We start from the raw sequence: 17,826 nt of genomic DNA on the forward strand, positions 1-17,826 counted from the left end.
CCATCTAGGTTAGCCAGCAACTTTTCTGGAAGAACTCTGTAGTCATCCTATGGAGCTTAAATGCGTTCGTGAAAGCAGCCACCTGCACTGCTACAGCAGCTCCCCCTCCACAGGTGCTCGATGTTACAGGTCAGGCCCCGGTATATGCAGAGAGAGGGGATTTGAGATGGAAGGGTAGGGATACTGCCCAGGCACCTGCGATCAACAGGACTTAAAAATGAAAAAACATCTCCCTCTCTTAGACGCTGGCAGGCAAGTAATACCTGAGTTATTTAGCTAAGTCAAAGAGAAGCTGTCGTGAATTACTCAACACAACAACCCCTACTCTTTTTGTGAAGCAGGCTGATGGCATCGCTGTGTTTCAAGAAAGAATAAGCAGCTACAGGGCCTAGATTTGTCAGGCATTTACAGGACACCAGAGGTGTCTGTTAGAGGTGATCAACATTTACTAACCGAGTGGAAAACATCTGCCTTGGGATATTGTTTACAACGCTGTTGATATTCCTCAACCTGCTGCTCTACTCTGATCTCTGATAGGAGCAACAAATGAAAGCCCCTAAAAAACCTCTTTACACCTGTGCAAGAAATGTTACTCTCCAGGCAAAATTCTTCCACTTTCTTTGCAACCTTAAGCCTCAGAGCAGCTGCAAAGCTGTTCCTGTGCTGTAATTGACAGGCAGTTTGCTCTGCTTCCAGAACCGCTTTTTGCACCTGAAATGCTTCAAGAGTTTCCTGAGCATGAGTTCATGGAAAAACAACGCAGCCACAGCCCCACTGATAAAATTCCCCCAAACTCCTGATGAAGCAAAGTGCCCCAAGGTGCTACCTGCCACTGCTGCCCTACCAACCCTGAAGAACCAAAGGTCCCACCCTGATGGATTCAGCTTGATTGTAGCTATTAAAGACTTCTCAGCAGTGCAATTCCACCAAGACACCAATTTGTGCAAACCAGCACACAGAACAACACTTTTGAGGCTTATTTCTCTGTTATAACACTTGGGATCATTAAAATGTAAATAAATTACAAAGTGTAATGTAAATAAATTACAAAGACTGGCTGCTGTGTACAAGCTGCTCCTGCTGTCCCCGAGAGGTGTGACACTTCTGAGCAATGTTTCTCCCTGGTGCCCTGCTCAAGCACCTGCTATTGACAGAGGTCAGGGGACAGAGCTCCAGCCCCGTGCCAGGAGCTTTTTCAGCCAGCAGCCTTTGCCCATCCACCACCTGGATGCAAACACTGCAGTGCCATGGCTCACCCTGCGCTTGGGAAGGGTGCCCCAGAGCACCCTACAACTACGTGCCAGGGGGCAGCCTGCACTGGGTGAGGGAAATTGTTTTCAGCCTGATTTCCATCCATAGGCAGGCACTGCAACAGGGATCCCTTACACGCTTATGTGTGCCCCCATGCTCCTCTTTCGAGTAAAAGAATTACAAAAACTTCCCACACTTATCTTAAAAAAAAAGTTATAACTAAAGTGTAGGCAATATTACATAGACAGCATTCTGCCAATATGTCTGAGTGAGTGGGATGGAGAGAGGAAAGAGGAGAGTCAACTGGCAGTATGGAGGCAAAACCATCACTTGAAAATGCACTGATCTGAACAGTAGGTACTTAAATTTATTTGAAGAAAGCACTGACCCATGTTTCTATTCAGCAGCTGGTCTATGTTGAAATATCCTTCAGTGTCAAATAAGACGGAGAAATGAACAGCAAAGAAATTGGCATGTCAACAAGGTCTGCCTATCTCAGTGTGCAATGAAAACATTTAAAACACACACTATGGGATCTCCACAGACACACACCAGTGTTACACTCATTTGGGTATAAAGCTCGGAGTTTGAGATACTAGAATCTTCCCAAAGCTTCTGTATTAGTATAAAAATAGGCACGAGAATGGGGCCCACCCCTTGTTTCACTCAAGATTTGAGTCTTCGATGCCGGAAAAAAAACAAGTCATCTCTGCACTTCAGAGGTCAATATTTACAGTTCAGAAGGTAAAACGTTTGGTTAAGGCACTGGTCTTTGGTGTAGGTTATTGAACCTTTACCTTCAAGTACAGCACAAATATTTTGTACTCAAAGTTAATCTCAAAGATACTGTCTTCAGCAGAAAGCGCCTTCAAAAGACACAAAACTTCAAACTGCACCAGCTTCCTTTCCCACATTGGAACAGCTCACTGACAGGTAAAAATACATCATTAATAAGGATGAATTAATAAGGATGAGTGATTAATTCACCCTTGAGCTGGCTCATGACTTCATCTTCTTCACAATGCACTACTGAAATTTATCCCATAAAGCAATCTCAAGTATTTTAACTGCCGAGCCAAGTCATGAGGCAAAGACTTTACTACCTGTATTCCACTTTCTCTGCCCAAGTTTGAAGGAAAAGCAGAGTGCCAATTGTAGCTGTGCCTTTCACTCAGGCAGCAGGTCATGCACATCATCAGCATAGTAGCATGTCTGACAATCAGACAAAAACCCTCTTTCTCTCAACTTCTGCTCAGAGAAGTCTTATCATGTACTGCCAGGTTTCTTCACTGCTCATCAAAATACTGGGAAGAGTAATACTGGGAAGAGGTAGAGCCATGCACACACCGTGAGAAGGGAGTGAGAAGCTGGACAAGAACAATTGTGTGGAGCTCTCCATATCTGCCTTCACCTCTGAACACTCTAAATAAGCATAGGGGAAAACTGTTTGGGAACTGAAGGTAAGGCAGTGTTGTGACTATTCCTGCTCCCTTAATAGGCTTTGTATGCAGCATGGAGATTGGGGCAGAGAAGATACCTTGCAGCTACCTGCAGGACTTAAAGCAGTGTCTCCAACCTCGAGTGCTAGCAGTAATTGTGCACCTCCAGATCAGATGCACCAGTCTGGTGGCAGACTGGCTTGCAATCTGCTCTGCCTTGAAATCTCCTCTTACCTGTATGAGACCGCATATGTCGCGTCAAATCTTGCAGGGACCAGAAACGCTTGTTGCACACAGTACAGACTTTCTTTCTTTTGTCTGCTTTTGCAGTACTCTTAGCCCCATCAGTCTTTGGTTTTTTGTCATCACTGCTCTTCTCAGTGGACTTTCTCTCTGTGCCTTCCCCCTCAGAGATGCTTTCGCTCTCTTCATTCTCCTTTCCTGTTGCCTCACAGTCCACAGGAGACTCCACTACCTTCAAGTCCATCGGAGACTCTTCCTGCTCAAGACCAGAGTCCTGCATCAAGGGAGCACCTGCATCATCCTGGATGCTTTTGCTTTCATCCTCACTGCTCCTTTCATCTTTTCTGTCCTCACGAATGTGGGCCTTTTTGTGACGGCTAAGAGTGCCAGCAAACTTGAAGGTTTTGCCACAAACATCACAGGCATGTTTCTTTTCAGTCTGAGAACTGCTGCCTGTGCTCTGGTCACTCTCTGCCAGCTTGAAGTCCATTAATTTGCTGGCAAAATTGAGGTCAAGACTTTTGTTACTTACAGAATCTTCTTCAGGGCCCTCTTCATATTCATCTGCTTTTTCTTCAGCGTCCTCTTCTGCCGGAGGGGAGTCAGCCTTTTGCTCCTCCTTGGGGCTGCACTCACTCCCTGGTAGCTCTGTTACTTCCTCTGGCTGTTCCTTCTCGCAGGAGGTCAGGTCCAAGACTTCGTTTCCTGTGGTGGGTGTCTCCGCATCGGACTGGTTGTCTGCAAGCAAACAGAGAGAAGCTTTCAGTGGGACGCCCTCCGCTGACTCACAGCTATCAGCAGTAAGGCTTCACACGGACCCACGAGCAGGGCTGCTGATCAAGTGTCCCAACATCTGCTTTTCTTATCTGTGACCCAGGCCAGTAACTTACAGCTGAAAAGAGATCAAAACACCACAGAACCCAGTTAACAACACGATTAAAAATCTGTAATAAGATGCTTTCTTTTCCAAAATACACACGCATTCGTGGCAGTTTCTTGAAGTGGGATGTAATCGCTTTTACAAGAGCACACAAAACGCTGAGACACTGAGGATGAGTTTAGGTCACTGCTGTTAGAAATACGCTGTATCAGAGACACACAGAGGTAGTATTTATAAACTCACGTATGAAATATGGATAGGCTGAAGTAACACCATGTATGTAGCACATTTAACACAAGTAACACATGTATTAATCTAACTGATAAACTGTAAGTAGTGAGAAATGTTTTTCCAAGGGAACGTAAAGGCCTCATGCAACCAATCTGTACAATTAAATGTTAAAGATTATCACACGCATTAACACAGAGGACAGTTAAAAAATTGGGTATACATCATATAAGCAAAAGCTGCAGAAGTTTGTCTCCATGTGGGTATTTGATGCACGCTTGTTGTTACATTGATACCACCTGGAATCGAAATATTAAGCCAAGATGGCTTAATAGGTGACATCCTTTGCTGTTTCACCATTCATTCCCCCAACTAAAGACCAAAACACACCTAAAATGTCCACCTGAATGACATCCTCCATGACCCTATCAGTTTGCAGCAGCATTACCATTGCTGAGGACATAACATGTTCAAAAAATATAACACAGGTAAGGTGAACAAAGGGGCAGAGCTGCAGAGCTGCACCTCTCCCAAGCTCTATACAAATAGTGTACGTGTAAATAGGAAATAAGCTGGACTGGATCTGGATGCTAAAGCTGAGTGATGCACGGCATGTAACTGCATCTCCTGTGCCACTTTCCAGCGGCCGTTCCAGGACATGAGCTTAGCAAGTCATGCTTTCTGGAAGTTGAAACTTCCCTTGTTTTAAGTCATTCCCCCACCTCCTTCTTGTCGACAGCATGCAGCCAAGGCACCACACAACTTAACAGTCATTTCAGCATTTATCTGCAAGTCCAATAACCACTTAGTATCTACAAGGTGGACTTAAATCCTGCATTTGACACAGCACCATGTGTGCTTGTCTCTAAATTGCATGGATTGCCCATTAGGGGCTTTTTTCATAAGCAAGGAGTAATTGCAGAAGGTATGAAGGTAGTTCTCAGCCACTTAGTAGTCCAAATGTAGTTTTGCAGGGTAACTTGCATTGACCCCATCTCCTTGCAAAAGTGATAATCAATGGCTATTAAACAAATGCCAAAGCTAAGCAACATTTCCAGAATGTGAACTATCACTTAATACAGCATAATCCATGATACTCTTTCTCTTGGGGGTTTGAAGGGGAGAAGTCATCTGTCAAAAAAATAATCTTACCTTTTAATCAAAACAGATCAGTTTACATAGACAGTGGATTACACAAAAGCATTTGACAAAATTCATTCCTCATCTAATTATCTACCCATTAAAACTTGCAACTAAGCCCTAATCTGTGTATAATGCTGGAGAGTTTGAGGATGTGCGCACCTGAAAACAAAGGTCACCTACAAGTGCCTTACAAACCTGCATTTGAATTCTGTTTTGACTTGTTGCTCCTTGTTTGGATAAATTAAGACAAAAAATTAAAGTTATTATAAACTGCAAGAGGCAATTTCTAAAAATCCAGATGAAATCCCAAAGCATAATAATTAAGGGGCAGCACTGCTTTACAAGCTGAGAAATGTGAGACTGGCACGTATGAGAAGCAGGGGGCACACAAAGCATTCTTGGTTCCACGCAGGCAGCAGGATCTTGTGGCTGATGCTGCAGGCAAGGGAGCAAAACCAGAACCCAAACTCAGGCCACGTCCATACAGGGAAAATGATTAAAAAAAAAAAAAACACAGAGGAAGAAGCACTTCTGTGGGTTTCTGGCCTGCTGCCTTCTTACACACGCAGCATTTTGGGGGCAGGAACAGGACATCTGTGTATCCCTGTGAACCCCTCATCTTGGCCCAAGAGTTTGGATGAAAGGAAGGATTAATGATGAGCAATGCGACTCTATGATGCTGCTGAAAAGGTCCTTGTCCTTGTCCCTGGCCACCGACTCCTGCCCCAACCCTTACGTGATCCTAACACTCACAGAACTGCACAGTCAGCAGGGTCTTTTCCTCACCGACATGGATTTAGGTTGGACTGAGGTGACCCCCAGAACCACTGCTCCAAGAGAGAACGCAAAGAAGGAGGAAAGGAGCTTCCTTGCCAGCAGCCTTTGGTTGCTACTGCCACCAAGACATATTGATGAATGATGGACAAAAAAAACAACAAACTGGTGTGGCAAAGTGGGCTGCGGCATGGAGATCCTGAAGCAGTACCAATGGAAAGCACCCAAATGGCTGCTGCACACCCAGTGCTGGTGCCTCAGCTCCAGGCCTCAGCAAGGTGAGGTCCACGGGTCAAGGTCAGGAGACGCTCCCCTGAGGGTATGTGCACTAGGCTGAATTAAAACTGCAAGCAAAGCCAGGAGGAGGGTTTTACTGGGGAGCAGGGCAGGAAAGGCTGTTAGGATGGAGATGGGTAAAGAGCGTGAGGAGACCAAGATAGATGGAGTTCCTCTTCTGTCATGGCAGGAGCCATGCTTTGCAACTCTTTGCTGACCAAACACAAGACAGTGGGTGCAGAATAAGTTGACTTTTCAGACAGGAAATATTGGGAGCAACGTTAAGGAGGGGAATATGCATCAGTAGCACTCAAGCAAGAGCAAGCTCAAACTGGAAGGCTTTCTTTTAAATCCCTCAAATGCAGAAACCTTACCAACTTTTAAGTTCAGCATTTTGCTTATCAGGCATGATTTTCCACTTTTCCCCTTATTTTCCCTAACTTTTCCTTGTCCTGCTTACTCCATCTCATTTTTCTAGCCTTTGTACCCCTCTCAGCTGTTATTCTCTTCTTGTGTGGCTGACCCACAGTTACATTTTCATGTGGGAGAGAGAGGCTCTGAGGGACAGGCAGGCCACAGGTAAGCCACGCTGTCTTACCAGCACAGGCAGACGGATGAGGCTGACACCGAGAAAAGGAAGGTGAAGTTTCAACACCACACATTCAGGAAGGGCGAAGACTTGAGACACTGGCAGCACAGGCACACACGTGCTCGCTCTTCCAAAACTTCCAAAACTGGCTCACCACCACTGAATGAACACATTCAAAATTCAGGTACGGGCCGAGCCGGGATCACGTTAACATGCGTACGTGTTTGGGTGAGCGCTCTTCCTTCCTACCTGCACCAACTAGACCTGCTGTTTTCCGTGTCAGGGAAGAGTTTCACAGGCCCCTTACGAAACTGCATGCATATCGTAAAATGGCAGCTCCCGACTAGTCGAGCTGCTCTGTGGTTACCCCCAACCTGCGTGGTTGGTTTCGCAGCTGGTGAAAAAGTGACCTGCTTTGCACAAAACCCGGCTCTTTGGGGCTGGGTGAGAAATCAGCCCTGCTCCGCTGCAGACAAACTGGAAGAGCAGCACAGGAGCCAGGCAGGTGTGTGGGAGAGACGACTGTCGTGAGGACAGCCTCGCTGGGCGCCTGGGCTGGGATTCCTGGCAGTGCAAGAGGCACTGCTCTCTCTGCTCCTGCAGAGCTGAGGCCTGGCCCACGCTGATGGCCTTTCCCCCTTTACACGCATACTGCTAGTGACAGAAAACCTTGCTGGCCACACAGAAGGAAGGATTTTGACCGAGCCTTCAGATCTGGGCAAACACACCTGCAAAAAGCCCGCGCTCCTCTCAGACGGGTCATTCCTATTTCCAGAACCAGTGGCTCCAGGGTTTTGGTGATTTACAGTGCCGAGCAGCCACATGTAGGCAGAGAGAAAGGCAGGTTGCATGGGAAAGGCCTGCTATTTCTTTCATCCTTTCCTATTCACCATTCACTAAGGCTGTAAAACGCTTTCCAGTCTACTTTTTATCCTGCAGATACTCACAGCTGGTGAAGACAAGAGCAGAGAGCTGCCCTTGCAAAAGCCCCTGCAGAGCACACAACCTTGTCCTGGCTGACCACGTTTGTGTTGCTTCTCTGAGGCGAGGCAATGAAGGCGGCACAGTTTCACAGAGTCAGTCATGACACAGGAGCCAAAGAAGATTGGAGACAAAGAAGATAGGAGAGGGAGGGGACAGGCGGGGAGGTGAGGCCGTAAGGAGGCGGCCATGTGAAGCTGCAGCTCGGCTGCTGCCTCTTCAGCTTCTGGGAAAAAACAAACTTCTCAGGAGATATATTCATAAGCAAAACCTCAAGGACTCCATCTGAGAATGCAAAAACTTTTCCTACTGCATGAAAGAAACCACTATATAGTTGTAGCCAAAATCACTTTTTCCTTCAAACTGTGGCAAGAGAAGACTGTTTTGCTGAAGTCTATTTACAATTCAAGCTGCAATTTTAAGTTGGCCTAGTCAGAACAGTCCACTTCATCTTTTAGAGATGGCAAGCAGAAACAAAACGAGGAGTAAACTGCTTTCCTGCATACACAAACAAAATTATCAGGAGAGACACTGAACATGGAAAGTTTCAGATAAAAGAGCAGATAGAGATCAAGGCGGGGAGGCTGCTGGTTTGGTTCTGTTTTCCTGTTTTTTTTTCCTTGGAACTAAGGTGGAATAGAGAGTGAAGCTTGAGATGCTGAGGAGCTATTAGATAAAACAGGGTGTTGTAGTGGAAATGATTTGGGGACTTTAAAGCAAGTGTTTATTGCCAAACACTCCTGACATCCCAAGAGAAATGTCAGCAAACCCATCACATAAATAATGCTCAAAACTGGAGCAGACAGAGCACTGGAAATGAATGTTGGACAAGCAGCTGGCATTACCAGTCAGATGAGCCAATGACTTACTATTTTCCCTATGTTAACTGAAATAACCCCAGCTTTTATTTTTTTTTTTTTACGATAGCCGCAGCCACCACTAGGTGGTAGCAGATTAGTAAATTTGGTACCTTTTATGAATTCGCACCGTGTTGCTCTTACTTCTACGCGCAGTTCGGAGAACATCTTTCCAACCTGCAGTCAACTTGGAAAAACATGGGGGCTATCTTTGTCCATTTTTATTGTAAACACTCTAACATTTAGCCACCTTCATTACATCACTTTAAATCATACCCAAAGTTAAATATTTAATTTGCCCATGGTTGAGGGATCTTCGGTCATATCTGCATGCCTCTTGGAAATGAAAACATTAAAGATAGAAAAGGACTTTTTAAAGTAAAGGGAACTGAACACATCTGGGGAAAAAGGAGAGAACCAAATCTGGAAAAGAAATGGGTTATTAAATGAAACAGCTGGTTGAAACTAAAACTCTGGAGAACAGATAAAGAGCACGATGCTGTTTGCCTTTCACACAAGCTGGGATCCCCCATTACCTTCAAGTGAGCAGTTCAACTCACCAACACAAACAAAGGCATTCAGGACCAGATCTGACTGCACCTAGCAAGTGGAAATCTGCACTGAACTGGGGGGAAAAAGGCCAGAGACTTTCAGTTCACAGTGAATTCTCCTGTTTATCAGAAAGGCAGTTTTATGCAGAGCTGGCAATACACTCAGGAAGTTATATATCATCTCCTCAGTATCTTCTATACAACAGCTCTAGCATTCAGTCCAACTTCATGGCTCTTCTGTTTGCCACTCACTCCTGCACTAAGCAACTCTTGCTTTGCCATGAGCCACAGCTCTAGAGTGGCTGTTAAACTTTGCCTGACAGAAAATGCAGTTTCAAGCCCTTTGTCCTCTAGGAAATAACCACAAATGTAGTTCAGAGGTACAGACAGCTACAACAGTTTGGAAAAACAAAAAGTCCTCCACTATAACCAGGGCTCACATGATTTCTGTGGGGATCACAGAGTGGCAGATTTCTAGAGCAAAGATGAATTCTGCTAAACGCTAATCGGAAAATTCACTGTTGAGCATACTTACTTCGTAAATATTTGCCTAGTTAGCACAGAGCAGTTGTTTTTGACTGTCTCACATCAGAAGCAAGCTCTTTAAAGAAATTGATCCTTCCTTAGGAAAGTGTCTTTCTGAATTACGTAACGGATAATCCCTTACCCCATTCCCATCCCACATCTCGCCTCCATCGACTACATTTTGTCGCAAGAAAGGAGCATTCAGAAAGCCCTAAGGAGGCGAGGGCAGGCTTGCTTTAACGTGATGAAAGTGGGCGATTCACTGAATTGCTCCACCGTGCAGCTGTAGCAGTCTGCCCTGGCCCGAGCGCTGCGAGCCGCCCCTCCTGGATTAGATGTTCTCCTCCTGTGTCAGGAGCTGTCGTCAGGCTGCTCCTTCTGCTCCACCAAGCAAGGACACGCATGAGCCCCATCGCTTACACACATTGCCTGACTCCTATTCAAAGCCACCATCCTGTTTTTCCTTTCAGTTTAAAGCAAGACCAAAAGAAGCCCTCTATAAACTTGTTCCCAATGACACTCTATTGAATTGCACTTCCTGTCTTACACCTCATCTTAAAGCTTTCCTCTCCGCTTCCTTTAGGGCAGACCAAATGCATCTCCCTTCATTCCCTTTCCTTTCAGCACACAGTGCAATCTGGACTATGATTCACATGCAGGTCTAGCCTTCGCAGGGCTTCTCCTGTGATTCCCAACCATGCTGCTCACCCAGAACAAAAAGAGAAATGGCCCTTTTTAAACTGAGCCACAGCATCAAATTGTAATTTACTTCCACTGACTCTGAAATCCATTTTGCTTGGACAGTGGAGGGAGACCACAGGTCCAAAGCTGCTGAATGATTCTGGCCCATGATTAAACACCAGCTGGTGAAGCCTGCTAGAAATATTCAGCCATGCTACAAAGTGCACGTGGTAACGCTACCAGCACATGAGCTGGGCTCCTTCCTTGCTTTCTGAAGCTGCTATTTGAAGACACAAAGCGTTTGATGGCAAAGCCAATTTCAACAGCATCCATCCCCAGCGCCTCCCAGGAGATGCTGCCAGCTCCACGCCTCGGCTGCATCAATGTGCTCTTTTTAGGGCTGCACCACGAGCCGGATCCAGGAACTGATCTCACGACTGCCGGTCCCTCCCCTTGCCCTTTTCATTTTTTTGGGCAGCTGGGTCAGTTACAGCTGTGGGGATGAACAGTTGGGAACAGGTCGAGCCAGTACCTACGAGAAGTGCTTTGTGTTATCCAACCGTGGCCCAAGGCTCTGTCTGCCGGGGGCAGGTCGAACCACTCTGACCAGCCCAGCGCCGCCTGCACAAGCACTAAGAACAACATTTACCTTCCACCAACGTCCTGCACATCCTACGTGTCACCCCAGCGCTCGCCGGAGCAACTTTAGGAAGGCTTTCCTTGCCGTCAGCATCCCTCTGGCTACAGGGGAAGCTCCCACCAGACCCCGTTAGGGCGCTGCGGCTTCGTCCCACCGCTAAGATTGTCGCAGAGCGCTTCCTGGAGGCTTTTGTTCCGCGAGGGGATCGTGTTATAACATGAGTCTTCCTCTCCCAGGCTGCAACCATCTGTTGTCTGCATGGGCAGGATCAGCCCACGTGACAGCCGGATACCGAGCTGCACCAGCAGCCCCTAACTGTGCCGGGCCGTTAGCATGGTAACCAGACAGCCTCGTCCTTCGCGCTAGGCAGGAGCAATTCACGTCGCAACATGCCTCCAGCACGGCAGATTTTACTGCCAGACTAGCACCGAGACCTGAAAGACTGCGTCTGAATCACTGCAATGCAACCTGCCGTAACAAAAGGAAGAGAAAGGATGAGAGAGGCAGTGAGGACGGCACGCTCTTCTGAACAAACTTCCTGCTGCTTTTAGATTTGTTACTTCAACAAATCTTCCATGAAACATACCCAGAGTGACACACCGCTGCCCTGCCTCTCTTGGAGGTGGCTGCTTTGTGCCGGCCCTTTCCAGGGAGGGGATGTGCACCACCTTCTGCCAAGCTTCCTCCGTGCATCGATTCCATTTGGCCAGCACAGAAGAACACTGAATTGCTGCACCCAGCGTGGCTTCATGTCTGCTCACCCCTTCTTCTGAATGCCACTCACCTGCCCACAACAAAAAGCCTTGTGTGATCTGACAGGTGGTCTCCTTTATTGCAAAACTCTCAAAAGATGACAAGTGAGTTTTGGTACAGACAAATTTAAAGTAAAAAATACCTAGAAAAAGTAACCTGAACCATGCCTACGTGATGCTGAAGGTGGTACAGGCAGTATGCTTAGGCAGGAGGTCTCAGAGCCATCTCTCAGAGTTCCCCAGGATCATTGCCTTGGCCTGCATCAGCAGCCAAAATAAAGCCAAAAAACGCTGGGTATCACAAGCAAGGGTATTGAAAGCAAGACAAAGGGTGTCCCTTTGCTGAAGTGTAAAGGCCTGGTGTGCCCTCATTTCAGGTTGTGCATGTAGTTCTGGTCTCAGCGCCACAAGAAGGACATGGCTGGGACGCAAAAGGCACAGAGCAAACCTGATCCAAGCGATGGGGCAGCTGCCCTGTGAGGAGACACCAGAAAGGCTCAAGATCCTAATTTTGGCAGAGAGAAGGAGCTGATAAGATTGAGGTCTGCAAATCTCAAAGGCAGCAAAGAGAGCAACCAACAGAGCTTTGAATCCTGCAGTGCTGGAACAAAGAGAGGCTCTCTGAAGCTCGCAGGGGATCGGCTTAAAAAAATATTTCTTTACACAGCAGGTACTGAACTTCTGGAGCTTGACACCACGTATGTGAGGTCAGAGGCAGACAGCATCAGCAGGTCCAGAAAGCAATCGGAGAGAACGACAGAAAGCCGGACCATAAACAGATACAGAAAGGAGTGGGCAGGGATGTGCCCTCCCAGATGCAACCCCAATGCAGTGGTTGCGGATGCTGGCAGAGCACAAGAGGCACAGACTGCAGGAAGTGGCCAGGCCCACAAGCTCACCCTAAATAGCACATCCTACTGATACCATCAGAGAGAGTACACAGCTGCATGGACCACTGCTCTAATGCAGCAGGACTCTTCTTCCATCTTTACGCTTTGCTCTTCTACCGCGCTCAGTACAACTAACACAACTCAGTCTTGCCACTCTGAACAACCTGGGCGAGCTGCCTGCTCTAGGGGGAGATCCAGCATTCCTCAGACTGGGGAATAAGCCTGTTTCTCCCCAGTGAGCAGATGGCAACTCCAGGTTTGTGCAACTTCTGTTAGATTTGGTAGAAAAGATAACGTATTTTTGACATGGGATGGAGGCTCATGACCTGACACAAGAAAACAGTGTGCTTATCTGTGCTTGTAACGTGTAGTAAGAAATCTCCTTGTGTTTTTCTTTCTGTTTTATTTTTTTTTTCTCTCATTTTTCCCCTTTACTGCTTTCTCCCTCCCTTTCTTTCTTGAGTCACCTGGTCAGTAATCTCTGAGACCAGCCTTTCGCAACCAAATTTTATCCTCTTCTGCTCTTGTGGGGGGAAAAAAAATTCCCTAGTCAAAGTTGACCTGCTACAACAAGCTCATTGCAAGCTTTTCAATAACAGGTCATCTCCCGAGATGTTTATCACATGTTTGAATTTTACACAACTTCCATCAAAGCCACTGGGCATCTTCCCATAGACTTCTGTGGAATCAAGCCCCGTATATTGAATAAACTATCAATTACTTCCCTACAGGAGAAAGTTTTTCATGTCTGCAATTCATTTAAATGACTAAAACAAGGGAAGGGACTGAGTACAGGACCGTCTGGAAAAAAAGCCAGGATCACACAGTGGAACGAGGGAAGTTGCCCTTCAAGACGTCTCTGTGACGAAGAAAGAGGTTGTGAGGATGGTTAAAAGTAAAAGATCTGCTCCTGTCAAACCTTTCCCCTCTCACACCAAACCCCTGAACACAGACATGCACGTGCACACACACACATGCAAACATACAACCAGCAGCCTCTTTGATATGACTTTGTGGGTACTTTTCTCACTTTAATCTTCCACGAGTTTGATCTGTCCTAATTAACATCTCAACCTGAACGAGGGATTCCCTGTATCTTGCGGACAACTCATGTAGGTTGTTTCTCTCTCTTCATTTTCTTGCAGTGTTAACACAACTTTTTAGAAGTTTCATGGCACTGCTTTTTGCAGGCTTTCAAGTCACTCACTCTTTCTTTTTATATGCCTGCTAAATCAACCATAAATTTATGGCTACGAATACCACCACTTTCTGCACTTTTTATTTGGCTTTATTCACAATGCAAATACAGAACAGAACTTCAAAGTTCAGCAGAAATCCTTCTCCTTCATGATAGCCCAATTCCTTTCCACATATTTTTTCAAGCATGCAATGACAGGATTAGCTGGGGATTAATTGCTTGAAACTCAACTTGCATCCCAGGTCACAATTTTCTCATATTTTCAGACTTGAAAACTTTTGTATCTACCAAGTATTTGTCATATGGACCAATAACTACAACAGATAAGGTAGTCTTCCTTCCACACAAACATCCCAACTGGAGGTCTCAAAACCCAAACAAATACCCTGCTTACTGTGCAAACATCCCCCCCCCCCCCAAGAATACATTCCTATTCCCAAACGGAAACTACACTGCTTTACAAAAATGTCACCTTTAAAGGAACACAAAAAAATCAAAAAAGCAGTATTCCTTGCTTCCCATATTGTCCCTTAATGGCACCTGCTCTTCTGAGAAAATATATAAACTTACTGGAAGGTAATCGAAGCAGTTATGGTTAAAATGCAATGTGATTTGCTTTTCTTATTATTATCTTTTTACATAAGAATGGTCATGAGTTGGATTAAAATACATCTGCATCTGTGTACTGATGCAGAAGTGATTGTAGAACTTGTTTAGCAGCACAGCAAGCCTATTCTAGGCTGGACACTTCATGAAGTCGTTCATTTGAAGGCAGTCTTTTTCAAAATAATAGGTCATCTAAACAATCACAGAATGTAAAAAGATCATTCCTTAATTAATACATCTCCTCCCACCGCTGTACTAGTGGAAATGCATTATTGCCATTGCAATATTGCAAATAAAAGATGTCTACAATTCTATTTTGACTTAAGTTGTAAAAGCAAGGAATAAAATCCCCTCTGATCCTATTTTACAACTTGCATCTGCCCATCAACAGGAAACATTCAAGCTCACAGGTTAGGGATAACTGTATTCTATTTATTTATTCATTTATTTTGTTTATAGATATTTTTCTGTCCATTTAATTTCTAAGATAAGTATTTATTTTGCATGCTTGGCAAGCCAATAGCTATCTGTTGTTTTTGTTTTATTTTGTTTTTTTTTAAAAAAAAAGAACCACCTCTGCCATTACATCTTACCTACTACAAACAACAATGCTGGGCCAAATATGGCCTGGCACAATTGCTCTGAATACACCCTCAAGTGATTCTCTGCAAATAGATCTAAGTTATCTGTAACTAATTAATGGCCAAAAAGGACCATTACTTTCATTTTGTATTGAACCTAGTCTGATTCACACACCATAAAGGCAGCAAAATTAACTGCATCATCTGCAGGGCACATCCTATTTGCTGCTCTGAGAATGAAAAAAGTCAAGAGCAGGAGAGAAAAGCAAGACAGAAAGGCAAACTGAGTTGAACATAGAAGAGAAAATTAAATAAGGCGACATCAAGAGAAAGAAAGCATTAAAAGCAAGCGTTCAAGCATGTTCAAACAAAACACAGGTACCATGTTAAACACTGTATAAAAACAAGCTGTGCCAAATTCCCAGTGCCCCACTTGGTGAGCTTTGCATTAAAATCAAAAACAACAAAGAAGGTGTGTGCTTCCCAGGGAAATGCTTTTGAAGTAAAAACACATAGCGGTGTTGAGGCAAGACTGAGCAGTGTGAAGGCTTTTATCAGAGACTTTTGGCTGCGTGGAGGATACGGGTTACTGGTAGCAGTGTGCGTTTGTGCCCTTTCACAAAAGGTAAGTGTAACCTTGACACCACATGGAAGCAGTCCTCCATGCTGAAATTTTATTGAACGTGGAAGACATGCTTGTAAAAATCTTTTCATGTCGTACTATAAAGACAGTATTGTAGAACTGGTAATATCTATACTGCTTAAATGCTCAAAATGATGTACCTCTTCCTCAGCCACACTCACTCATTAGCTCAGGCCCCTGGCACAAATTATCCTGAGATCACCTTCCCTACAAATGGATGGAGCTGGTTGCCACTTCTGAGCTCATACGACTGCGCTGTCCTTCTCACAGCAGCGTACCACAGGAATCTTGGGGCACAGACCAGCCTGCCTGCAGTGCTTCGCTACAGACCAGGTACCCAGCGCACGTGCTTTGGGAGCAGATCACCAGGACTCCCACTTAGCACACTCACATCAGCTTATCTTGGCCTCTTCCCTCCCCAGGTTAGGGAGCAGCAGTTCAAACAACAAAGTTCACTTCTTCTCTTTGCAGTAAGATCAGTGATCAAAATCTTTCCTCAGCTCCCTTTAAATAACAGAGCTATCTAACAAGTCACTGCTTGTGCGACAGGTGGGGACAGAAGAAATGCATCCTTCCAGGCCTAAACCTCCTCTGCTTTCCTATCTTACCTTTCCCCTTTCCCTCCTGTCAGTCTCATCTACGTTGCTGCCACAGGGGAGCTGCTGTGGACTCCCAGTTTAGAGACAAAGTGCTAGAGTCACCTGAAAGGAGATGCCCCAGGACCACAGCTAGCTGCAGAGTAGTTCTCCAGCACCAAATCTCCCTCAGCACTGCTCTGACAATGATTAGAAAGAGCTTGCTATTAGCAGTGCCAGCGCATATCAGCTTGAATCTGATTAGTGCCACTGCTGTGCCATCACCAAAATCTTGTACCTGCACCGAGGACCCAACCCTGCTACTGCTGCAGTTGTGTGTCCTGCCTGTGGGGACTGCAGCACAGGCTTTCTGAAAGGATGGTGTCTCCTTCCAAGCCCAGTTATGGTAGGGGAGGCAGGTTTTACCAGTATAGCTCACGGCCAAGTGCATTTTTCCTGTCTTCATTCAGGGTTTACAGCAGTGCTGCTACCTTGGAAGGCTGCCATCAATAAGCAGGTCAACCCCCTTAGTCTGGGCAAAACCTCCCTTCATTGTTTTCTGTCTCATGAACAGTTCTTCAGTAACGATGTATTATTTTTGGAGGGCAGGGTGTTAGAAAACAATTGATACGAGTAAAGAGTTCTCCCTCACCACTGAAAGCAAACCATATATATACGTAGTAAGATGACAGAATTTGGTCTGTGCAGGCCAGAAAACAATAGCCTCACTGTTGCACAGATACCTTGCAAGTTACGTCCTTGTGTCACTCAAAGCAAACAGTAACAGGGGCTGCTCCACAGCTCAGATTGCCTTTAAACCTCTTAGCTAACCTCTTTACCTCTCCAGGGTTCCCATTTAGGACCAACATGAATCTGTTGCTTCATGAAAACTCAACTACTTCAGGGGAAAACAAAAAAGAAAATAAAGTCTGTACTCAATTCCCAGAAGCTTCTTACAAATATTCCTAACTTTTACTCTTTACAACATGAGTTGAGATTGCATAATGAAGAGAACAATATCAACAACTGTGACTGACTTCAAAGGGAGCAACAGCAAGCGGAGCTTCGTCCTCTTCCTCTCCAAGCAGGATGAGAATCTACTGTTGGGTTATCTAATTGTTACAGTGTAGTGGAAAAAAGAGTGGACTTCAAACTGACACAGCATTCAACACACTACTTCCATTACAATGAAGAATGAAGAAGAATCCCAAAGCTAGAGCAAATTTTCCTCCCCAGGTCCTCCTTTTGTCTACCCCTCGGTTTGAGGTTACTTACTCACCAGCACAATACTACAGATTCCATACACACCTCCATGCCCCAGGGCATAAGCCCACCTTTACTTGTGTCAACACTAAGAAGAAACATCTCCTAGAGGCAAGCTGCTGCATAATGTTTGGGATGATATTTCTTGCATTCACTTCCTTTGATCTGTCAAATAAAAGCCACCGCAAGAAAAAGAAATGCTAAACGCTAAGTTATTTTCCTTTCCTGCCACAATTCTGCATTTATTTGCTCTCGTTTTG

General features: G+C 45.4%; 1 protein-coding gene across 6 annotated transcripts in view; it reads right to left on the reverse strand.

The window, feature by feature from the left end:
* The window catches only part of RREB1 (ras responsive element binding protein 1), a 124,611-nt gene that overhangs the window by 4,701 nt on the left and 102,084 nt on the right, over window positions 1–17,826 (reverse strand). For 5 of the 6 annotated variants that reach the window (XM_082754005.1, XM_082754007.1, XM_082754009.1 and 2 more), the window contains one exon: window positions 2,925–3,671. In XM_082754005.1, the coding sequence (XP_082610131.1) occupies window positions 2,925–3,671 (747 nt within the window). The remainder of the gene's footprint in view (window positions 1–2,924; window positions 3,672–17,826) is intronic. The other variant, XM_082754010.1, reaches the window with a different exon arrangement.

The sequence above is a fragment of the Aythya marila genome (assembly GCF_965140915.1).
Source record: "Aythya marila genome assembly, chromosome: 2".
NCBI lineage: Eukaryota > Metazoa > Chordata > Aves > Anseriformes > Anatidae > Aythya > Aythya marila.